Consider the following 26,120-nt stretch of genomic DNA (forward strand, 5'->3'; position numbering starts at 1 on the left):
CAGTTTGTAAGTCTAGAGGTAGCTCTTCATGGTCCAGCCAATCAGGAGAGCTTTGTTCTCTTGACAAAGTAATTTTTTTTAATTCCCTAATCTTGGGCAGGAACCCAGGCCTGGGTGCTGTCCCTGTGCTTTTTTGCTTAGGTTAGCATTAGTGGTTACTTAGAAAAAAGAATCTTGGGGCTGGGAAGTTGGCTCAGTGGTAGAGCGCTCTCCTTGCATGCTTAACGCCCTGGGTTTGATTCCTCAGCACCACATAAGCAAAAAGAAAAAAGCTGGAAGTGGCGCTGTGGCTCAAGTGGTAGAGCGCTAGCCTTGAGCTGAAGAGCTGAGGGACAGCACCCAGGCCCAGAGTTCAGGCCCCACGACCGGACCCAAAAAAAAAAAAAAAAAAGGAATCTCACAGACTTTTTTGTTCAGCTGGCTTTGAACTGTGATCTTGAGATCTCAGCCTCTTGAGTAGCTAGTGTCATCGCTGTGAGCCAACCGACACCCAACACACACTGATTAAGACAGCTACTGCTGTAACTGTGAGGACAAGCAAAACCTTGCTCATGCAAAACTATTTCTACTTCTTTGTCACTGACATCTGGAATTTACCCCGCCCACTGGAGCCATGAAGGAAGACCAAGCTTAACATTGTGAGAAGGGAACTTCCTCCAGCTTAAGACTCCTATTATCCAGCATCCTGGTCTAAAGATGACAGAATTGTTCTTTTGTCTTAAATAGTGGTACAATGGCGGTTTCACTTCCACAAGTCCGATTATGAGTACAATGCATCTTGATCAACATCACCTCTGCCATCATTTGTTTCGGCGCTAGGAACTTTGCTCCTAAAACTGTGTATGACTGTTAAAATAATTCAGACACATACATTTGAAAAAATTAAACATTTATTGAGCACATGTTTGTTTAGTAACAGCAACACATACTTTCTCCAGAAAGATGAGTCAAATCCCTTTAAACTGAAGGAATAATTCTCTGTTCTTCCCAGGTTAGACCCAAATCTACATTTTTATACTCTGTAATAACTTTCAAATAATACATACACACACAAAATAACTGAAGGAACAGACTCACATTATTCCAAAATCAAAATAGTATTTAAGGTAACAAGCAGTTAAAGGGCATGTCACAGTGTACACAGCCCCGTCGGCAGCTTTAGAACTACTGCTACTCGAAATATTTAACTGTTTATGCAAAACACCTGTAACCTTTTCCAGTTTCAGATTTTTATTATCTCCTTCACAGATCCTGTTACAGCATCTATCAAAACCTATGGGTCCAGCTCTGAAATACTGTCAGCATATAATGCCTGTGTGCTCTGTTAAATTCTTAATGGATAACATTTTCTGCAACAGTATAAGCCCTGGATTGTTTCTGCACAAAACAATATTCCAGTATGTCCTGAAGAGACCCCATACAAAGGTTGAAAACAGCTACTGTCTATCACATTTGGGTTTATGTTTTAAAATGCTCTGTACACTGTTGCATTATCTTAATCAATTTTTTGGGGGGGGTTGCTGGTTTTGGGGCTTGAACTCCGGGCCTCAGTACTATTCCTGAGCTTCTTTTGCTCAAGGCTAGCACTCTACCACCTGAGCCACAGCTCTCCTTCAAGCTTTTTGGTGGTTAACTGGAGATAAAAGTCTCACGGACTTTCCTCCTAGGGCTGGGTTCAAGCAGCAATCCTCAGAACTCAGCCTCCTGAGTAGCTAGGATTATAGGCATGAGCCACCAATGCCAGGCTTAACCAACTTTTAAAGGGACTCGCTATGGTATTGTATCTCACACATCCCAACTGCATATATGAACTAAATATAATCCAAGGCTCCATACTGGTTCTTAAGTTTCATAGTAAAATGTCCAGACACAGACCCTTCAAACAGTATTCACAGTACTGGTAGAGACAGAAATTGTTAGCAAGGATAATTTTTGTTTGAAAATTTAGGATTACAGAAAATGCTAAAGCAATGATCACCTTAGAAAGGTTGGGGGAGTGGCTCAAGTAGTAGAGTGCTTGCCTAGCGTGCACAGGCCCTGAGTTCAACGGGCCACCAAACAAAGGGAAAGGAATCTCATCAGACACTTAGAACTTAATAGACATGAGGTGACAGGTTTTCTAACACAAGTATGACATTGATCTGTGACTGTCCATTGTCCAGATCAACATGCTATTCAGTTTTCTCCTACTTCTGTAATTGCTTGTTATTTGAATGACACCATATACATTTCTAGTTTCTAATCTCGCTCTTGTCTCTTCTTTTCATGCTTTTTTTTTTCAAGACAGGGTTTTGGCCTTGAACCCCAAATCTTCCTGTCTCAGCTTCTCAAGTACTGAGATTACAGGTGTGCACTACTACATCCAGCTTTCTTTCTAATTCTTGTAACAGTTTCTAGTTTCTGTCTTAAGTTTATGTAATTTAGTTTTTAAAAACCTATTTTTAATGTCCAACTAAGAAACACCAAACATCAAAACAGTTCTGTCTTTAACAGGCAAATTGGTTGCTTTGGCAATGTATGAAACGATAACTATTATAGTATAAATCATTTTAATCTACTTTTATTAAATATTCAAATGCAATAAGGCAATTATTACTTTAAGAAGTTTAAAACTGAGTTTAATAAATGGATAAACTGGCCCCACACCTGACGTATTACACCCCTGCTTTTCTTCTCTACTCTATGAAACCAACATTGTTTTTAAGAAGTGGTCTCTCTGAAATAATCTCAAAGAGGTTCTGATCGCAACTACAGTATTACTTTCAATATAAGCATCCAAAACAAAACAACAGCAACAACAACAAAACCCAAATGAACAGTATCTTCTGTGGCTTTCCTTTCATGTGTCTACCATGAACTTCTGTATCCAGTCTTGACAGCACAGCCCAAAGCATCCCTCCTAAGAGCAAGCACACACCATCTACTATGCCGTCTGCCTCTGGAGGGGGCAGTGATTCCCAAACCCCACTTCCTGTCAGGACCATTTGGGGAACAGAGTCGCAGGCTCCCCCTCAGACCTAATGAAGTAATCTTCTTCCCAGGAAGATGTGGTTAGTCTTACTTAACCTAACATTTGGAGTGACTAAAGGACAATGTTATCACAAAGTAGAATCCAAACAAAAAGACAAAATGTGGGGTTGTTGTTGTCCTAAATGAGCAGTGAGTAGGGTGACTGGAAACATGCCTAGTCTAGTAGTAGTGGATCCAGCAAAGCCAGCTCTGTTACCCACTGCATGAAAGCCAGCACCTTTCTTGACGCTGGGCAGTGGGCAGGCAGATGTCGGCCTAGAGAAGGCACACACCACTTCTCCATCTCTGCTTCTCCATTATCTCAACCTTCTTTTCATCTTTCCTCTTACTCTCACTTCTGCCGTCCTCCCATTGTTCTCTCTCCTCTCCTCATCTCACTTCCTCTCTTTTCCTTCTTGAGTTATTATTCATGTACACCATTCTTTTCTTCTCTACTTTCTCTTCCTTGGAAACTCTCCCTTACCTAACAGAAGCAAATTCATCCTGGAGCTCTACGTCAGGAAGCATTCAGCCAGAGGACACTGACCACCAAGGCAAATGAGAACCTCAGCAGCAGCGCAGCTGTGGCAGGACGAACCTCACGGAGGATTTTCCAGTCCCTTTCCTCTGCTGAGTCAAATCTTCTGATGGGGTTTGAAGGGCACACCAACTGTGCTTAAAAACCTAAGGCACGGAGAAGGTTACGTGACATGCCTGAGGTCTCTAACCAAGAGAAGAATCCAGATCTGGTTCACAATCTGGTCTTCCTGTGGCCACACCCATACCTGACCAAAGGCAAAATGAAGAGGCCAGGAGTGGGCCAGTGTTGTTCCAGGCTCAAGGGTGTCCAGAGATAACTTAATGACCATGTAGTTACCATATATATATGCACATATATATATGAAATACTCTTCATAAAATTATATATTTTCTTAAAATATAAATCGAGATTCTCCCAATTCTTTTAAGATGACTACTTCATACAAATAAAGTTTGACTACATTTTAAAATCTTTCCACTTTGGCAATACTATAGCCCAGAGATAGTTCCGAGGTCAGAATTGTTCTAACACACAAAGAATATAATTTATATAAAATGCATAGGCACATTATGTTCTGTGAAAGACTACTTACACTGAAAAAGCATGCAATATTTTGTTATTTAACCTTAACTCTGGAAATTGCATTTCTTAAGACTTCACAAGGAAATTACCTTGTCTAAAGATAAAATTCAGGAAATTCACTATTAAGAAACATTCTGTTGATAACATTAATCTTATGTAAAACAGTAGACAGCCTTTACCATAACCTGATTTATGATAAAATGATCAATTAGCTCAGTCTGAAGAGACCAGAGGGGTCTTTTGGCTCATCTACAATGTACATGGTGGGACAGTATGAACTGACCTACAATACAAAGGAGACTGCAGCATTTAGCCCTGTGACTAAAGCATGGACACTACCATCAATGCAATCACGTCAGAGCAGAGTCTCATCACTGACTGAGAAAATTAAATCTTTGGGATCTTATGGTCATAAATTTGTAACTTGTCACTAACACCAATTAACTCCTCTAATTTCAACAAATGTGGCATCCTAACTTCAATGTTAGATTTGGTTAAAAAAATAATAATCCATGAGTCCCAAACCAGTTGATATCAAAACTATCTAAGCTTATTTAAAAAACCATAATCATCACGTGCTTGCATTTGCACCTTGATTCTATAAACCATCTATGTGATATTTGAAACAAGCAAGGAAATTTGTGTAAGGACTGGCTATCAAAAGGAGTCAACCTACTGTTGCTACTTTTATCCTCATGAATACCAACAAAGTATTCACACCAGTGAAATAACATGATGTCTGAGGTTTTAAGGTATTTCTTTAAAAAAAAAAAAAAAAGGGAACAAGGGAGGGAGGAGGAAGAAGAGAAGGCAGCAAATATAGTAAGATACTGGGTATTGGTTAAATTTTATTTATTATTTTTGCAGTGCTGACGTTTGAACCCAGGAGGGCCTTAAGCATGTTAGGCAAGCACTCTACCACTGAGCTATACCCTCAATCCACTCTTATGTAATTTTTTATCTCTTCCTCTTCCCATCTCTCCTTTGGACTCCTTCCTAGACAAAGTATACTGTACCTCCAAAGGGTGAAGCTCAGGCCATCTATTTTTTTAGCAAGCTACTTACAGTCTTACATAGCCAGGCAGAGGTCATTGTCATTCATGGACCATTTGAATGAATATGTATGTGTGTGTATGTATGAACTTAAAGTTTTTAGGCTTCTCACTTTTTGCTCACAAGGGACACCATAAGGATTCTCATTTTCTACTGAGCAAACTAAATTTCAACAGTTCTTATTTCACTACAACACTGTGCCAAGAGTATACAGCTCTTGATTCCTAACCTACCTGTTTTAAGAATAGTAAGCTGGTTATTAACTTCTCTTTTGGTGGGGGAAAGGGTGTCAACTTCTACTTTACCTTTTTAAAGCTTCTCTCAGTCTGTCCCTGGTTGAAACACAGAGGACAGTGCCATGCTCTCATCACTTCATCCTGTATACTCCATGCTCACACTGGGTACTGGGTCCCACAAAGCCAGATGTTACAGTGTTCACATGACTGATATTTTACTTCATGATTTCCTCTTGTCCAGTTAAGCATTAAACAGCCAAGATGGACTAAGAAGGCAGCCATGCAGAACTGGTAAGCCATGTGCCCTAGCGTACATGCTAAGTAGTCAGAATGTAGAACTATCGCAGATTAAGAATGGCAATACAGGTAATCCTTTTCTCATCTTCAAGATGTAAAAAACTTGTCTTTAGGGAAGATAGCCAGGTGCTGGTGGCTCATACCCGTAAACCTAGCTACTCAGGAGGCTGAGATCTAAGGATGGTGGTTCCCATGCCAGCCTGGGCAATAAAATCTGAGAGACTCTTATCTCAAAAGAGCCAGAAGTGGCACTGTGACTCAAGAGGAAGAGCACTTGCCTCAAGCAAAAGAAGCTCAGGGATAGCGCCCAGGCCTAGAGTTCAAGCCCCAAGACCAACAACCAAAAAAAACACCTAAGAAGGTATGCACACTACCCTAATCAAAACAACTATAATTCTGTGTAAAAGACTTCTTGATCCAAGCATCCACTGAAGATGTCTAACTTGAAGTAAAGCTCTATATATTTGCTTCTTCAAAAAATGTCTTATAAAGCCATTTTGAGGTAGAAGAAAAGTCTAAATGGACCTCTTTTTTCTATGCTGGCAAAATTAAACTTTCTGGTCACAGAAGTACTTAGCTATGCTTTTGGTCCATTGCATTTCCCATTCCCACTAGGGCTTCTCACTTTATTATCAACACAGTATAGTTTGCTTCCAGAATGCCCAGCAAAATTTTTAAATTTTTTCACTTATAGTGATTTAGAAACAAAGTCCCAAAATATCCTAGAGCTGTGTTTTGGCAAGACAGTTTGACACATACAAAATGAAAACATTGTATTTCTCAACACACACACACACACACACACACACACACACAAAATGAAAACATTGTATTTCTCAACACACACACACACACACACACACACACACACACACACACACACGTATGCCTCAAAGTGTTTACCTGTTTCTCTTCTCATACAGCTCAATTTTTTTTTAATGTGCAGCTTACTTAAAATCTAAAAATAAATTTAAACACGATTGTCACAAAAATATCGTAGAAGAGAGATGAAATGTATAAGGGTACACACAGATTGTCAATGGTTACATTGGTTATATCACATTTCTTGAAAACAGAACTTTTCTGCTCCTGTAAACAACTTTTTCCCACATGTGTAAAGTGAGGTTAGTGCTGACATCATTATTGCTATACTCACAGTTTGAATGTCTCCATTGTGTATGAGGTACATTTTCTCCATCCATACACACACACCGCTCTTACTCACTCAAGAGTAGGAGCCCACACAGCTACAGGCTACAACCTCTCAATGTTTTCAACACTGGAATGACAGGAAGTCATGCTACAAATATCAGAGATCAAATGTCTTCTGGTTGGAGACCCAGATTTTAACTTATTCTTCATTACATGAATAGACTGCTCTGTTAACTTCTTCAGGAAAATAAGATTACTCAGAAGATAAACAATCTCATGCTAAATACTTCATCCAAGAATACTCCTTCCCATTTGTCCTCTGACACTTTACTGTTTTAGCCACTGAATTTAGCAGCCACCAGAGTCACCTTTCCTCTCGAGGTCTGTCATAGCGTTCTCTTATGCTCTTCGCTAGTTGTTTGATAAACACTCTGTAAATTTTCCCACAGTATGTATGCACTGTCTTCTGTAGTTCCAGTTCTAAAGGCTCTAATAAGGAACGAACATCATCATCTTCAAAAGAACACTAGAGAAAGAAAACAAAAAGGCAAAGAAACATATAAAAATTACCTAAATGATTTCTTCAATCAGTTTAGTATTAACGATCTCCATTTAATATCTAAAAATAAAATGCTCAAAAAAATCACAATTTGAAGATAGCTTGGGTAGAAAAGTCTGTGAGACTCTTATCTCCAATTAACTATCATTAAAAAAAAACGCCAGAAGTGGAGGTATGGCTCAAGTGGTAGAGCCCTAGCCTTAAGCAAAAAAGCTAAGTAAGCCTCAGTACCAACACAGACAGGCCACTTCACTTGAAAGTCAGTGGAAAATGCTAAATCACAAAAGAAACTCATAATCTGAAACTGAGAGCTGCAAGGGACCCTATGGGATACTTCCTGCAGATACTTTGTAGGAAGCCAGTCTTCCAAGAGTGCCAGGTGCCCGTAGCAAATGCCTATAACCCTAGCTACTCAGGAGGCTGAGATCTGAGGATCATGGTTTAAAGCCAACCCGGGCAGTAAAGTCTGTGAGTCTTTTATCTCCAAATAACCATCAAAAAAGCTAGATGTGGAGCTGTGGCTCAAGTGATAGAGTGCTAGACTTGAACAAAAAAGCTCAGAGATACCACCGAGGCCCTGAGTTCAAGCCTGAGGACTGGTACATACACAGACAGGCACATGGAGTCTCTTGATATGAGATGTTTTCTGAGATAAAAACAAAACCAATTCTTAAGAAGTAGGCCTCCAAACATCATGATTCTCCTATCCTCACCTCCTAAATGATGAGATTACAGGCATGTGCCACCCTACTCTGGTGTGAGATCTTTCTCTTCTAAAACACTGCAAGAACAAACTTGCATGCTTTGTTGGAGGCTGTGCCTTTACCTGACTGCTCCTTTCCTTTGGGACCTGGTATTCATCAGCCTGACAGCTGGGGCAGAGGTCAACTCCTCAGACAAGCCATTCTCACACAGTTCATTGTCACACAAACCTTTTGGAAGGTCCTACTTTATAACTAAGGCTGTTAGTTAAAACTGGGAGTAAGTAAATTGTAAGGCTGTGATGATCACAATTAGGCACTCAGGAATTTTCAAACAGCTGAAGTTGTATGAAAAATACAGCAGAAGAGCAGTTCAGTATCCAGCAAAACCTGAGTGTTGAACACATACACACACACAAACACACAGAGGTACGGTGGTAGAGAATATTCAAGGCTCCTTTGCAAAGACAGCTATGCAAATATAAGCAGAGTATGAAGTAAAACAAAATAACACAGGAACACAAGGAAACATAGTAATTCAGAGTGAAATACATGAAGCAGAAAATACCCTACAGAGCCATAAAATGTTGTCCTGTTTTTAATTTGTAGTTTTTAAACTTAATATTTTTATTTACTGAGCAACTAATATTTAACCAATATGTATAGACTGTAAAAACTGATTTGCTGACAAAAATCGCTATGCATTTTAAAAATAGCTTACATTCTTTGTAATTCATACCATTTATTGTATTCTCTGGTTATGACTAAGTTTCTTCTGAAAACTGAATAAATAGCCTTGTATGAATGCAATTCTTTAAAAAATTACACTTCTCATTGAATTATAGATAAGAATATAAACCAAGAGCATCATAAAAGACTGATTAAATTCATTAAGCTGAAAAATGAATAGATATAAGCTGTAGTTAATATAGACCCAAAACAAACACCAAAAATCATTAATTCAGTATTCGAAACCATTTTAAAAATAAGTTCTATTGTTTTTAAATCAAGTACAATTAATCACCTTAAAACTTACTCAGATTTTAAAAGGCATGTAATTCTAAGCCAAAACAGGGAGAAAAATCAAATAAAATCAGAAATACTTCACTAATAACAGATATTTTTAAATGCTCAAAAAGAAACAATCTCATTTTTATAGGAATGCATTTCTTTTCTATCCCGCAGTCTCAGAACCCCAAAAGTACTTTTCTTCATTTTTATCACCTTCTGAAAACCCCTAATAAAGCAACGTTAAAATATGATATTAATTTCTGAAGGCATACAAGGCCTGTTACATTAAAATGGAAATCAACATAAAGGTGTAATTCTTCAGTGAGTATAGTTATATCATGATAACCTGATTTACTTAATAACTTTATCTGTCAAGTTTATAAGACAAGAAACTTAGCAATTATTCCACAAAAATATCAGCCTACAATGCTGAGTATTTCTGGTCTACTGCTGAGTTGAGAAACCCTGATCTTGGGAGAAAACAATTCCTTCTCAAGGTGGGCCATCCCATCAACATAGTTTACCATCTACTTCCATCCAGCCACCAAAACCTTCATCTCTCACTTGACAATGCCAGGTCTCTCTTTGGACCTTTGCCTGGCCTCGCAACCTTTCTCTCAGTCCAACTAGCTCACTCATCTAGCAAATGCTTACTCATTCTTTGGGCCCATTTCAAATAGCACCCTTCCAACAGGGCTTTCCCTAACCTGTCAAGGCAAATCTTCAAAACTCTTTTTCTAGTGAAGTCTCTCTCATAATCACTTACAGTGTCTTTATTTGTACTGCTCTCAATGAGACTATACTGTATACTAGTTCCAGGTTTTCATTAGCAAAAAATGTCAACCCAGCAGAGGAGTCATCAGCTCTTCTGACCCCAAACCCTTAGGCCAAACTAACATTTCTATTGTGTTTACTCTTCACATCTACTAACATTAAGCAATCAAGCTGAAGAGAGCACATGTGAGTGGCCCTATATGCTTCTCGCTGGACAGCAGTGAATTAACTGACTGCTCCCTTGGATTTGTCCTAAGTCAGGGCCAGAAAACAGTCAAAGCTCTAGTTCAAGTGTCCATCTAGAGGTTTTGAGGTATAATTATTCGCCCTATTAACTGACTGTAATCATACAAAAAATTTCTTGTAAAAACAAGAAGAGAGAGAACAGACACCAAGGTGAGGAGAGAGGAGCAATGTAATTGTTTCTAAAATCATTACAAAGTAAATGCTTAAAAGAGAAAGATTTCAGCTGGGTGCTGGTGGCTCACACCTGTAATCGTAGGTACTCAGAAGGCTGAGATCTGAGGATCATGCTTCAAAGCCAGCCCAGGCAGGAAAGTCCATGAGACCCTTATCTCCAATTAACCACCAGAAAAACCCTAAGTGGCACTGTGGCTCAAAGTGGTAGAGCACTAGCCTTGAGGAGCTCACGGACAGTGCCCAGGCCCAGAGTTCAAGCCCCACAACCAACCAAAAGAGAGGGAGGGTGGGGGGGAAAGGGAGAGGGAGAGGGAGAGAGAGAGAGATTTCACAACAGAGTAGGGTGGAACATGCCTGTAATCTCATCATTTAGGAGGTGAAAACAGGAGAATCATGTTAGGGCCAGCTAGGACTATACAAGAAAACATTCTCTCAAAACAAAGAGAAAGCCCTATTTATAAGTACAATAAATGAACAAACAAAATAGTTAAATTTAAGACATGTCCAAAACATATAAGAAAGCTGTAAAACATGTCTAAAAGCCGTTTTTTCTCCATTACAATATCTCGGCATCATTATTTTAGTCTGTTTTCTGCTGCTTTAATAAATACATATAGGTAGTTTATAAAGAAGAGGATTATTAGCTCACAGCCCTCAAAATCCAGTATGTTCCAGTACGTGGTAGGCTTCTAGGGCAGAAAGTGGAAGAGAAGCAGGCACATGCCCAAGAGGGCCTAGAGGAGGTGCCCAGCTCACTTTGTAACAGCCTACTCTCCATAACTATCTATTCTCAATGGAACTCTATGAATCCCTTTATGGGAATGAAACCCCTTCACCTTAATTTCTTCTCAGAAGTCCCACTACCTGTTAAATTTAACAATTAACTTTCCACATGAGCACCAGGATTTGAACTCAGCCTCATCCACTCTCACCTTGCTTCCCCATAGCTGGTGGTCTACCACTTGAATCCCTCCTCCAACCTGGCTTTTTGCTGACTAATGTTTTAAAGACTGACTCTCATAGACTTGTCTGCCTGGGCTGGCCTCAAAACATGATCTTCTAGGTCTCAGCCTCCTGTGTGCCATGAGCAACTGACTCCAAGATGAGTTTTCTTTCTTTCTTTCTTTTTTTTTTTTTGGTCGGTCGTGGGGTTGATCTCTGGGCCTGGGCACTGTCCCTCACCTCTTTAGCTCAAGGCAAGCTCTCTTTTGGTTTTCCAGTGTTTTATTGGAGATAAGAATCTCACAGACTTTCCTGCCCGGGCTGGCTTTGAACCGCAATCTCAGATCTCAGGCTCCTGAGTACCTAGGATTACAGGCGTGAGCCACCTGTACCCGGCTCAACATGAGTTTTCATGGAGATAAAGTACATCCAGCCCATGATATTAGTCCCTGACTTAATATGAATTAAAATAAAATAAAAAAAATTATCAAGATGATTTTTACATTGTGTATTAAGGAAATACACAATAGCTAGGATATTACTAAAAAGGATAAGCCATAAAAAGGGAATGGCCCTACCAGATATTAAAACATAAGAGAAAGCCGTTACAACTAGCATTGTAATAACCAATGGGAAAAACAGAAAATGCAGAAATTACTCCTGGGTAAATGACTCACATTTATAATCCTAGCAACTAAGAAGTAAAGGTCACTTTGAGAAAGAACCAACTGAGAATACAAGACTTAGTAGAGAAGTTTTGATAAGAAGCAGAGGGTTTACATGATTTTAGACTATCCCCACCCACTGCTTACTACATAAAAGGGCAAACTAGATGAAATTCTTTGCATTATTTTTGCAAACCCTCCACAAACTTGCAAGGTTTTTCAAATAAAAAGTTCCTCCACAGTATGGAAGACATAACATCACATATGGATGATCAGAAGCAGGCTAACCTGAACTAATCAAAAGAAAAGAGGCCAAAATAAAAAATACAAAACAAGAAAGAAAGAAAGAAAGAGAGAGAGAGAGAGAAAGAAAGAAAGAGAAAGAAAGAAGGAAGGAAAAGAGGCAGAGATGGTAACAGATTTTAAGTACCAATATTACATTTTCTGAGCTTAGTATCTATATTGTGACTGATAAGAGAATGCTGTTATTTTTACAAAACCCACCAAAGCATTTAGGGATAAAAGTAATGCATGCAACAACAAATAATTCAGAAGAATATACAATGTAGAAAGAGAACAATAAAGCCAACAGGGCAAACTGTTAGTGACTGATGAAACTAAGTAAAAGATTTGTAGAAATTCTTTGCATTATTTTTGCAAACCCTCCATAAGCTTGCAAAGCTTTTCAAATAAAAAGTTAGAAAAAGAAAAAAAAGGCAAGCTTACATTTCTTAGGGCTTCATAAACAGCTCTGAACGCTGGCTGCTTCTCATCATGGTAGACGCCCCTGTTCCCATGAAGAATGGAGATTCCTCCTTCCTCGGCTTCCAGACAATTGCTCCCATATATACAGTGATCCGGTCGATAATTCCAGTGACACGGAAAAACAAAAAGGCTTTCTACATGAAGAAAAATCAAACAATGAAGCACCCATTCCTAATTCTAGAAAACTTAACATTTTGTAAAATTGTAATGTATGAATATAGCTTTGACAGAATAAGACTTTACTTGATTAAGACAGTAGAAAATATTCCTTGGCTTTACATTTTTTCTAACTAAATCATTATTTGAGGGAAGACTTACTCTGTCTCAAATGTAAATAAATAGTGACAATCATCAGTATAAGCCAAGTCAAATGAATGAGTCTTCCTTTCTGACTAATTATTGTCTATGATTGTTTCTACAAATGCCAAGGACAAAAGGAATTTACATGATTACCTGGATTATGAAAAAACATGATATTCAATAGGTCTTGATCACCCCAGGTGATGTTTAGCTTGTATTTTTTAAGCAGTGGCATAAGTATGTCTCCCCATTGTAGGCGTACAGTTGTCATATCATTCTGTTGATAAAAACATCCAAGAGTCTCAGAATTTCAAGTTCACATTCCTCCCTTAACAAATCTCACAGAAGCACAAGAAATGTGAACTCCTTTTGTTATTTAGAATACTAAAAGTGAAAAGCATAATACATAACAAAAGAGCCAGGCACTAGTGCCTCACACAAACAATCCTAGCTACTCAGGAGGCTGAGATTTGATGATTATGGTGAAAAGCAAGCCCAGGCAGAAAGTCTGTGAGTCTCTAGTCTCCAATTAACCACCAGAAAACCTGAGTGGAGCTGTGGATCAAAGTGGTAGAGCAAAACATCTCAAGGACAGAGCACAGGCCCTGAGTTCAAGCCCCTTGACTGACCAAAAAAAAAAAAAAGATAGCAAAGAATCTGAAGCTACATTTAATAGCGAAAAAGCTACGAGGCAACAAAGAAAGGGAAAGTAGCAATTGGTGCTACATCTTCATTTTAAGATGTATTTTGAAAACATGAGACAATCTTAGTACAGTGTATTAGTATAATTTTCTATTGTCTCATTATTATTGTTAATCTTCTCCTGGTCCCAATTACAAACTGAACTCAGCTCTGCCTGTAGTTTGGTATGCCCCAAACTTCCAGGTATGCACTTAAGGGTCTTGGTTATCAATCCTCTTCTTATTACTCATAAAATCAGTAATGCACAAAAGAAACGATTATAAAGTTTAGAGATTACTTCAACTCCTACATCTCTATCAGTAGCTAACTTAAAACATGCCACAGGGCTGGGAAGGTGGCTCAGTGGTAGAGTGTATGCATGAGGCCCTGGGTTCCATTCCTCAGCAACACATAAGCAGAAAAAGCTAGAAGTGGTGCTGTGGCTCAAATGGTAGAGTGCTAGACTTGAGCTAAAGAGCTGAGGGACAGTTCCCAGGCCCAGTGTTCAAGCCCCAGGACCAGCAAAAATAAATAAATAAAAAGTAAAAGCCACAAACAAAAGGATAAGAGGAGAGGAAAAAACTACTGAGGTATTTAAGAATGACATATAGTTCAAAAAGCTAAGTAAAAAGTAGAATAGACTATACAGACCGTTATATAGCTATTTTTTAACTTTTAAAATCCAAATGGTGTTAAATTATCTCTATGGTTTTATGCAACACTAAACTTCTCATAATTCTACAAATTTCCATGCAGTTATTGAGAAATATTATTTCTTAGTAGATAATCTTATAGCACCATCTTCTGGTATAATATTACCAAGCATAGTCTAATAATAAGAAAATAAGAAAATCATGTTAGGCTGGTTTTTACTTGGTCAAACTTTTATGACCTATGTGATGTTAAAATTTAGAATGCAATAACAAACTAAAGAATTGTGAAGCAAGAATAGCTATTACTTAACACTCATAACACAATCAATTCTGGAAGAAAAAACTGAATTAAAACCAAGATTTGCAAAGGTTCAGAAAATAGGAGTTTATTAAAACAAGGTTCACCTAGTCATTAGGATGCAAGGGCCGCAGGAATGCTGATACTCAGCGACGGTGGCTGCATGTGGCTACCCCTCAATCATTTAGCCCTTCTAAATGGTGGGGATTTAAGCAGGTATGTAGGGGAATTTTAATTACTATTATAATTATGTAAATTCTGATCTACCATACAAAAAATATAACAAATACAGACTCCTAGGACATAGTATCCCTTAATGTCTAATATACTTTTAATAGACATTCGGGAATGCACAGTGAAGAGAAAGCCAACAGTGGGTGTTTGCCCAGGAGTCACATTTGTTTTTAGTTACTGTTTACAATCTGTCTGTTAAGTGTCCAGATCTGTACTAAATACTTTAGATGGATGACTTCCAAATTAATTTGGTTAAATCAGCTTTCTATTTTTCAGTTGAGAAAGTTGACAATGAGAGCTAACTAGATGGTCAGCAGTTAAGCATTTCGCAGGAGGCAAAGCTACACATAAGCCAGTCTGACCACCACCCCAATCAATGCCTTCCAACTGACCACATCCAGGTAATCGCATGGTAGATAGTAAAGCATAGCGACAAATTCAGAATGCAATCAGTGAATTTCCTGTCACTTCCACTGACCCTGCAGTTTGAAAGATTAGAAACAAGATCATTTTAAGTTAACTTCCAACACAGCATTATAAGAGTCAACATCGATATGTGCAAGCCCGTCTTAACTCACTTAGTCCTCACTGAATCATCAAAACTTGAAAATATTACTATTGTTATCATTCCATTTTACAGATGTACAAAATTAAGCTTGCTTATAGCCCACGCCTATCCAAGTTCACTGAACTACCAAAAAGGTAAGGCAGGTATGGCTGGAAGCAGACCAACAGGCTGGAAAATCTACAGTCTGATCCATGGGTCTGCTGTCCTAAGATAGTGCATAATTTAGACTCAACTATTCTGTGTGTGTGTGACTACTTCTTGCATTAATACCCCAGAGGGGTGAGGTTCACTACTTGTGCAGATTTCACTTCCTGGCTGTGATGCCATTTGGTTTGAGCTATGCTAATGAGTTGCAAAGAGAATACTATAAACATGCTTTTCTTCACATAAAATTCTGAATAATTTAGCCTAAACTTTAACAGAACACCAAATTGAAAAGCAATTTCAAGAAGAGAAACAATAACCAACTACTTTTACCTAGCAACTCACCTTGAAATACTTCCTTCTCATTCGAGTCATGTTCATCAACATGACCCCAGAGTTCACTCCAGTTTTCCCATAGTATGGGTGTCTAGCAAAGCGATTGTACCATCCTATTCGAGGTTCCTCATGTTCTGGTGCCATTGCAGCAATTTGTGTGGAATTAAATTTCTTCAGTAAAGACCAAATATCATCAACAGGTCGTAAAAAGAGGATATCAGTGTCAACATACAATAGGGAGTCAACTTCTTTCAGGATTAACTATGAGGAGAGAAGATAATTCAAACATTACTCCTAGCTTAATAAAAAAACAAAACACACTTTACTCACAAACAAGCAATACTAACAGTTAGGAGAATCAGAGCATTATCTTCAAAGATCAGGAAGGAAGCATTTTACATAATGGATAATAACGTTTAAGAGTGGATTCGGGGGGCTGGGAAGTTGGCTCAGTGGTAGAGAGCTTGCCTTGCATGCATGAGGCCCTGGGTTCAATTGCTCAGCACCACATAGGCAGAAAAAAGCCAGAAGTGACGTTGTGGCTCAAGTAGTAGAGTGCTAGCATTGAGCTGAAGAGCTGAGGGACAGCGCCCAGGCCCAGGCCCCACAACCAGGGAGGGGGAGAGAGGAGGTGGATTCCTATCTTAAACACTAATTTCCTGAGATAAATGAAGAGGCCAACACTAAGGAAGACTTTCTGAACTTGTTCCCTCAGCCTATAATACTGGCACTTTTCCAGCACCAACTAGTAAGTAGAAGAGCTAAACTGGAACCCAAACCACAGGTTGTAAACTTATCAAGAGAAATCCACATTTGGCAACAGTAGAGTGACTTGTCATAGGTGAAATCTGGCCACATAGCACTTTTTAAATCTTTAAATTTTTAGCATTTAACATTTAATATGTGGATAATTTTTTTTTCTGCCTTATCCATAAACTCCAGAATCAGACTCCTGTGAATTTACATTTGATTAGGCTCACCTAAACTTTTTTTTTTTTTTTTTTTTAGTGCTTGCCCAGGGCTTGAACTCAGGGTCTGAATACTATCCTTGAGTTTTTGTACTTTTATCATTTGAATCACTTCTTGCTTTTTGGTGGTTAACTGGAGATAAGACTCTCATGGACTAGCAGGACACCAGAAGCTCATGCCTGTAATCCTAGTTACTCAGGAGGATGATATCTGAGGATTGAGATTTGAAGCCAGAAAAGTCCCTGTGAGATTCTTATCACCAAGTAACCACTCAAAAACCAGAGTGGCACTAGCTCAAGTGATAGAGCTGGCTTTGAGCACAAATAGGCTCAAGGACAGCACCCAGACCCTGAGTTCAAGGCCCACAACCAATTTAAAAAAAAAAAAAAAAAAAAAAAAGAAGAGTGTCAAGGGCTTTTCTGTCCTCACTGACTTTAAACCCTGATCCTCAGATCTTAGCCTCCTGAGAAGCTAGGATTGTAAGTGTGAGCCACTGGTTCCTTGCTTATACCTAAACTTTTCTAGTTAAGAATACAATGAGAACAAAAGCTTCATTCTTGATCTGCTAATTTTTCTAATCTTTATTATTGCTTTCTACAGCAGAAAGAAGACTTAAGAAAGATACTAGGACAAATTTTTTTTTGTCAGTTGTGGGGCCTGAACTCTGGGCCTGGGTGCTGTCCCTGAGCTCTTCAGCTCAAGGCTAGCGCTCTACCACTTGAGCCACAACGCCACTTCCGGCTTTTTCTGCTTATGTGGTGCTGAGGAATGGAACCCAGGGCCTCACGCATGCAAGACAAGCACTGTACCACTGAGCCACCTTCACAGACCATATGACACAAGTTTTTAGGCATAGCATCAAAGATGCTGTTAAGGCAGATTTTGCTATCAAAGTTACAACTAAAGGTACTTGATATTCTGGAGTCAGTAAACTACATTCTTACTATGTATGCTAAGATTATGTATGCTAAGATTACCTTGAATCCTCTTAACAATAATTGAAAATGTTTCTACATAGTTCATACTCTTTCTAGGAACTTATGTTCTTTTAAAATCAGCATTTCTACTACCATCCTAAGAATTTATTGTTTTAACTGACAATAGCATAAAATTTTTAAATGTCATAGTTGTTTGAACAACTATGAATTTTTAAGTTACGAGTGAAATCAACTCAAAATGGAAGAAATAGCCTTGTTTCAGATAATTAGGACCTTTTTTGAAAAATGGATTATCGGTGCTGGGAAGGTGGCTCAGTGGTAGAATGCTTGCCTTGCATGCATGAAGCCCTGGGTTTGATTCCTCAGCACCACATAAGTAGAAAAAGCTGGAAGTGGCGCTGTGGCTCAAGAGGTAGAGTGCTAGCCTTGAGTTGTTGAAGTGCTGAAAGACAGCACCTATGCCCAGAGTTCAGGTCCCATGACTGACAAAAATAAAAAATAAAAATAAATAAAAGGATTATCACCAGAAACTACCACCAAACAAGAGTTCCTATTTTTTCCTGTAAGTTCATATATTTTAGATTCTAGGTATGCATTCAGGTATCAGTTAAAAATGTTAATAGGATGGTAGGGGAAAACAATGGAGGGGGTAACAATGCTCAATAGGAAGGGTACTCATTACCTTATGTAACTGTAACCCTCTGTATAGTATCTTTACAATAAAAAATAAAAAAATATTTAAAGAAATGTTAATGGACTTGGCCTAATATACAAATGTTATTTAATTATGCAGTTTACCTAAGTTCCCAAGAAATCCATGCAGTCTGCAACTTGAAAGTGATACTACTGCCGGGCGCTGGTGGCTCACGCCTGTAATCTTAGCTACTCAGGAGGCTGAGATCTGAGGATCGCGGTTCAAAGCCAGCCCGGGCAGGAGAGACCGTGAGACTCCTATCTCCAATAAACCACCAGAAAACCGGAAGTGGCGCTGTAGCTCAAGTGGTAGAGCGCTTGCCTTGAGCTGAAGAGCTGAGGGACAGCGCCCAGGCCCAGAGTTCAAGCCCCACGACCGACAAAAAAAAAAAAAAAGAAAGTGATACTACTTACTACCCACTATACTTATGCAGGAGACTGGCTCCATCCACATCTGACCACTACCCCTTCCTAGTGATAAAACAGCTCACAGCATCTGAATTTAGTTAAAATGGAAGAAGGATTATTTTCAACACAAATTATTTTAAAATGTTCCTTTTTGTTTTTATGGTCCTGCAGGGTCAAACCCCGGACTTCACACACACTAGGGTAGCATTCCCTCCCTTACTCCCTTCCTTCTCTCTTCCTTTCTTTTTCTTCCCTCTTTTCCTTCCTTTTTATTCCCTCCTTCCTATCTTTACTCTCCTACTCCCCTCTCCTTTCCTTTCCATTCTTCCCCCGCTCCCCCGCGCCTCCAGAACTAGGGATTAAACCCAAAGCTCTCTACATGCTAGGAAGCACACTACCAATCTAGCTATACCACCAACCTTTCTGGGTTTGTCAACTGTTTTTGAGATCGGGTCTCTCTAACTGGCTGGGCAGGCCTCAAACTTGCAATCCTCCTGGCTCTGCCTTCTTAGTTGCTGAAATTACAGGAATACACCATCATGCCTGAACAAAATTTGCATTTTTAACATGCTTCCATTATAGCTTTAATTTGTTCTATAATTTTGTTGTTGTTGTTTGGTCGCAGGGCTTGAACTCTGGGCCTAGGCGCTGTCCCTCAGCTCTTCAGCTCAAGGCAAGCGCTCTACCAGTTGAGCCACAGTGCCACTTTCGGTTTTCTGGTGGTTGATTGGAAATAAGAGTTTCATGGACTTTCCTGCCTGGGCTGGCTTTGAACTGCGATCCTCAGATCTCAGCTTCCTGAATAGCTAGGATTACAGGCATGAGCCACCAGCGCCCCGCTGTTCTATAATTTTTCTACTCATACATAAAAGGAAAACAGTATGTGTTTCTGTGTAACTTTTCAAAAATTAATCTGCATAAAAGTTTCAAATTAAGAAGAAAATCAGAAACAAAAACACCATGGGGTCGGGCTTAGGGGGGACAAAAACTTACTGGCAAGAATAACCTCTGGGAAGCACATGGTTTAAAGAGTTTTTTCCACTCTGCTGCATTCTCATTCGGAAAGGTAATGGGATACAATGTGTAATTAAATCTTTGTAGAAATGACCAGTTGTTGAGCTAAAAAATTAAAAATTAAAATTAAAAAGCTTGCTTCATTGTTAATTTTCACTGTAATAGAAACCAAGTTATGGCACAGAAAAATTGAAATAAAGGTCACACATATATTCTATGTTATACAGGTAAAAGACTCTTTTCCATCATTTTCTTTGTTTACATTCAAAATCTAAAATCCATTGTAGTATCCCAGAAAGACTTTACTATAGACATGTAGGACACAGTGGAAGTTCTCAACCAAAGACTAATAATTTTATTTTTCCTCCCAACTTATAAATCACTTAGAGCTCCTTTCAATACCAACTTTAAATGACATCTTTGACATTTTTTACTTAGCAATATTGCTGTATTTGGAAAATAAAAGGATGTTCTTCCAAATACTTTCCATTTCATCAAAAAGCAAATCCAAATATCTCCACATTGATTAGTCAAAGTCTAAACTTAAAAGCACAGTATAGAAAGTTGGGCACCAGTGGCTCATGCCTATAATCCTTGCTATTCAGGAAGCCGAGATCTGAGGATTGTGGTTCGAAGCCAGCCCAGGCAGTAAAGTCTATGAGACTCTTGGTCGGTCATGAGGCTTGAACTCTGATCCTGGGCACTGTCCCTGAGCTCTTCAGCTCAAGACTAGCAATCTACCACTTGAACCACAGCACCAGTTACAAGTCTGTGAGATTCATATCTCCAATTATCCACCAAAAAAGGCAGAAGTAGAGTTGTGACTCAAATAGTAAAGTGCTTGCCTTGACCAAAAAAGTTCAGGGATAGTACAACACACACACACACACACACACACACACACACACACACACACACACACACACACACACACACACACACACACACACACACACACACACACACACACACACACACACACACAGTATCAAAACTAGTACAACACACACACACACACACACACACACACACACACACACACACACACACACACGTGTCTGCATTAAAAAATAAGTAAATAGGGCTGGGAAGGTGGCTCAATGGTAGAGCGCTTGCCTTGCATGCATGAGGCCCTGGGTTCCATTCCTCAGCACCACATAAGCATAAAAGGAAAAAGACGGAAGTAGCACTGTAGCTCAAGTGGTAGAGCGCTAGCCTTGAGCTGAAGAGCTGAGGGATAGCGCCCAGGCCCAGAGTTCAGGCCCCACAACCAGACCCAAAAAAAAAAATTTATCAGAAGGTGTATTCACAGTATTGTCATGTTGGACAATGAATTAGAAGCCTCATGTTGAAATGGCTTAGCAATATAACTTGCACTGCCTACTTTTATGTGAGAGAGAAATAAAGTCTCATAACCACGTTTCAATCAAGGCTTCCTGGAACTAGTCAGTAAAGTAAAATCTTGATGCTTCACAGTAGACTTTAAGTTGCTTCTTTTTGTTCAAAAAGATTTCTTCATCTTACACTCTATGTCTAGACTCACATGGAAGTGGTTACAAGAATAATCTCCAATCTAGAAAAGCAGTTATATTATAGTTTTGTTGAATGAAGGAACAAAATAACATTTGATTATAGTGTAATAATAAATATTCAATTCCACAACCTTGACTAAATCTCAAACTCACTCTCTCTTTAAAGCTATCATGTAGTTGATCTTCAGCGAAAATGTGGAACTGTAGAGGTTTGATACTGAAAATTATAGCAGACTTCAACATGGTCATAGTTTCTTCCAGTCTTTCTCCGCAGGCCACAACGGCAAGGTGCATCTTCTCCACAGGCTGTGTTTTCATGCTATACCTAACAGGAAAGAAAGACACATTTTCCAGCTGTTTCAGCATGTCTACAAATACATCGTTATTTTTACTACATGCAAAAATACAAGTTCAAAACTTCTATTGAAAAGGCCAAGACACATCAAACAAAGCAATAAATGAGGAATCAATTATTCTTACACACACATATGTGGTGTGTGTGTGGTATGCTGGTTGGTGTGGGAACTTGAACATAAAAGTCTCACATTTTTTCTGCTCAAAGCTGGTGCTCTACCACTCGAGCCACATCCCCACTTCCATCTTTCTGTTGCTTAACTGGAGAGAATCATCTCTCAGCTTTGTCATTCTGCATTTCTTGGATCTCAGCCTCCTGATAAATGGGATTATAGATTCGAGCCACTAGCACCAGGCTCAATCAAATCTATGTTTTCCATCAATCTTGTTCCTATCCTAGAACTCCAGAATATAAACTACTTTCACAATTTGCCTAAGTATATATAAACAGCTGCATTGTAGCCACAGAGAAGTTAACTCACTGCCCATACTAGATTCCTTAAGCCCACCCATGGATACTATGAAGGAAGGCAGTCACAATTCTGTCCACAATACTGCAGTATTACACCCAGTCTTAAACTATGCTGACAAGAAATTTCTTCATGTAACTTTGTTCAATGGGAAACATTCAGTTCCACATACCAAGTGAATGGCAGGATGTAAGCATCTCTAAAGGATCTGAAACACTATCGGAAGACTAGTATGTTTGGAGGGCAGGACTTCCTAGTGCCAGCTCCTAGCCTATGCTAAATTAGAACCCACAACTAACAGCGGCAGTGTGAAACACCAGACTTAAGGGGTAGTCACAACTCTGTACAACTGCTGTGCCACCTCCTTCACTCCTCTGAGAAGCAGCAGCTCAGGTCTTCTTAAGCTCTCCAGGCCTTTCACTGGCAGAAGCAGGAACTCCTCCCTGTTTATTCCCTTCTCTGCCCTTCACTTCTGTGAAGGGAACCTTATCAGAGGAGGGGATTACCTATGTTTTTATATCTAGGACAAGGACACATTAACTTGGTTCATCTATGATCAGAGAGAATCACAAAAACACAAGTTAAAAATAAGGAAATTTGGGGCTGGGGAAGGTGGCTCAGTGGTAGAGTGCTTGCCTTGCACGCATGAGGCCCTGGGTTCGATTCCTCAGCACCATATAAGCAGAAAAAGCCAGAAGTGGTGCTATGGCTCAAGTGGTAGAGTGCTAGGCTTGAGCTGAAGAGCTGAGGGACAGCACCCAGAATTTAGGGGCCAGAATTCAGGGGCCAGAATTCAGGCCCCACGATCAGAAAAAAAAAAAAAAGAAAGAAAGAAAAAGAAATATAGGCACAGTGCTCTACAAAACTCTTGGCAATTCCTCTTCTAGTAAATGTCTCCAGATCCCACTTCTCATATAAAGACTATCTTTAAAATATCTAGCACTCTGGAAGGTGGGGCAGGAAAGAATGATACTTATGGGGGGGGGGGCCCTAAGCTACTACATACATAGCAAGACCCTATCTCTATTAAAATGGTTTAAAACTCATGATTTGAGAATTTCTCATAGGCTGTGCTGCTTTTTTGGCCCATTACTAGACTGTACCACAATATCAAGAGGCAAAACAATAATTTAAAAGTAAGCCAAGCGATTACATAGTTCTGCTCAAAATTCTAGACACATAAAGAATAATAAATGTTAAGGAAAAAAGCAAAATATTCCTCAAGGGCAGGAAAAAATCCTCTAAAATCAGTCCCAGGGCCAGATTTCTCTAAGGCCCCTCAGTGAGGGCTGTTTAGCCACACTGCCTGTATTCTGCAGTGATGAAGCACTGTGCTGCCACTGCACTATGCTGGCTTCTCTGCAGTGTCTCTGCAGCAGAGCAGCATATATGGTGCATACTCCAACATACCTCAACTGACAGAACAAAATACACTCTGAAAACACTTCTGCCTACCAACCTGTCCCTACACACCAGGGACAGAAAAATCAGTTGGAACCAAAAAGAAATCTAAAGTCTACTGTAGGACGTGATCATGAAAACTTTCTGAGCAGTACAGCATCTGTATGCCAGGCTCCTATCAGGGTGTGTAAAAATGTGCTGTTTTAGTTGCAGTGTGTATTAAGGTTCCTGGAGATTTAAAAGCATGCTAGCAAAAAGGACATTTTCATGCCAGGACTATTTTCCACATGAAGAGGAGACATCCTTAGTTCAAACACCAGACAGCTCCCGTGGTTAGATGTGCATGACCCAACTAGCTGCCTGACAGCTGCAATCCCTGCATGGAGTGAGTGTAGCTGGCCTGCCAGGTCCTGGAGCAGTAGTACAGGAATGGGTGATTCTGTGGAGTTGCAGACTTTTGTGGACTTTTTTGCATGAAGAGGCTGTCACACTCACTGCTGGTCACACTGAGAGGGTCTTTGGGCCACCAGGTGGCGCTTTTTGACAAAGGCTTGTAATTCCTTGGGCAAGGGGAAGGGCTTGCCCACCCACCCTATAGTGATTCCAGGAAGCCCTCAGAAGCTATGCCAAAACTATAATCTAGGTAAGCCTCACTTCACAGTTCAAGTGGTGCTGGCCACTTGTACACACAGGTGTGGTTTAAGTCTCCTACAGTGACACTGTTGTTTGAAGGCTTCCAGAACCCAGATCACAGCACTTACAGAGGGCTCTAAACCAGGTCAATGTCCATGGCTTTCCTTAATTGAGCACTGAGAGTTTACATAGCTTATTTCTTACTTCCTAGGCTTTTTTTTTTTTAATGCCAGTAGTGGGGCTTGAACTTGGCGCCTCAAGCTCTCTCTGCTTTCACATGGCTGGTACTCTATGACAACTTGAGTCATGCCTCAAGTCTTTCAGATGTCTGCTCAAGCTGACATTGAACCAATACTCCTATCTCAGCTTTCCACGTAGCTAGGATTATAGGCATAAGCTACTGGAGCCCAGCACATATAGCTTTTTATATATTTGTTTCCCTTTTTTGTCTTTCTGTTATGCAAACTCTTAATGTTAGTATCAAAAACACTGTGCTTTACTGGAAGTGCAGCTTATCAAAATCACATTAAAAAAAAATTCAAAGGGCTGGGAAGGCGCTTGCCTTGCATGCATGAGGCCCTGGGTTCAATTCCTCAGCACCACATGAGCAAAAAGAAAAAAGCCGTAAGTGGCGCTGTGGCTCTAGTGGTAGAGCACTAGCCTTGAGCTGAAGAGCTGAGGGACAGCACCCAGGCCCAGAGTTCAGGCCCCAAGACCGGACCAAAAAAAAAAAAAAATTCAAGCTGAGAAAGCTGAACCAGGGCTTAGAAGAAAGCTGCCCACTCATGGTACCTGGTGGCAGGCAAGAATGTGACACCAAAGGCCACAGTAGAAAGCAGCTTTACCAGGGTATGCAGATAAGCTCCTGAAAGTCCAGCAAAACTGACATAGTACTTAAAGTGAATACAGAGTATATAGCAAACACAGTGACTAAAAGTAAATGGATCACAAGAACAACAGTTAAAAAAATCATTTCTGAGAAAGGAATTTCAAGGCTACTCTGCCACTAGCTCAGGAGAGTCTAAGAGCCACTGCCAATTCCATTCCGGTCAACCCTGTTTCTTTCACAGATTAGAGAAGGGAGGGAAGAGAGGTCAGTCCCTCCAATACCTTCTTTATTCAGCAGTGAACAAAGCCAAACTATTCAGTAACTTAAAAGGTCAATAAACAACGTCTATCTTTGGCTCCTTGGAGCCAAACTATTTACCTTACTTTCCCTCTCCCATTCCTCATCAAGCAATCACTCAGGTAATTTCTTACACAACTCTTGAGTTGTATTTTTAAACTACACCAGCTTTGAACTGGAAAACAGATGTGTGTAAGTGTAAACGTCCACTTGAAATCTGTCTTTATCACATGCATGTATGTTACTAACACATATTATATTACTAACTGCTACCAAAAGTTGGATTATAAATTCTCATAAGACTAATGGTTTACAACTAAAAAACAACTAAAAGCAAAAAATTAGAGCATTCACACATGGTGTTAAAAATTGGTGGTAACAATTACAAAAATAGGAAAAAGGAGAAGACCTAGTCAAAAACTGAAATTATTTACCTGTAGGGTAACACTAAATTTCAGGAAAAGAAGCGCTATTACAGTGAAAAGCTTTACCTACTAGCTAATCTTAGCTACACTCATCTACCAATTAAATATTAAGTGCCTACCTAAAAGCCGCTTCCCAAAAGCAGTTCATTCCACAAACATCAGAGGGCAGCATCCAATAGGGATTCCAGTAACACAGACAGAAATCTTTACACCTAACAGTAAGACAGAAATAACAG

The 26,120-nt window shown here is 39.5% G+C and overlaps 1 protein-coding gene across 2 annotated transcripts in view; it reads right to left on the minus strand.

The window, feature by feature from the left end:
• Positions 1 to 872: 872 nt before the first annotated feature.
• The window catches only part of Gxylt1 (glucoside xylosyltransferase 1), a 37,184-nt gene continuing 11,936 nt past the window's right edge, over positions 873 to 26,120 (minus strand). The window contains exons 2-8 of one of the 2 annotated variants that reach the window (XM_070039123.1): positions 26,004 to 26,096; positions 21,629 to 21,800; positions 19,923 to 20,048; positions 15,931 to 16,182; positions 13,161 to 13,284; positions 12,669 to 12,841; positions 873 to 7,396 (exon numbers count right to left, since the gene is read on the minus strand). In XM_070039123.1, the coding sequence (XP_069895224.1) occupies positions 7,235 to 7,396; positions 12,669 to 12,841; positions 13,161 to 13,284; positions 15,931 to 16,182; positions 19,923 to 20,048; positions 21,629 to 21,800; positions 26,004 to 26,096 (1,102 nt within the window). In that variant the 3' untranslated portion in view covers positions 873 to 7,234. The remainder of the gene's footprint in view (positions 7,397 to 12,668; positions 12,842 to 13,160; positions 13,285 to 15,930; positions 16,183 to 19,922; positions 20,049 to 21,628; positions 21,801 to 26,003; positions 26,097 to 26,120) is intronic. The other variant, XM_070039130.1, reaches the window with a different exon arrangement.

The sequence above is a fragment of the Dipodomys merriami genome, unplaced genomic scaffold (genome assembly GCF_024711535.1).
Source record: "Dipodomys merriami isolate MVZ:Mamm:240054 unplaced genomic scaffold, mDipMer1.0.p SCAF_10, whole genome shotgun sequence".
Classification (NCBI taxonomy): Eukaryota; Metazoa; Chordata; class Mammalia; order Rodentia; family Heteromyidae; genus Dipodomys; species Dipodomys merriami.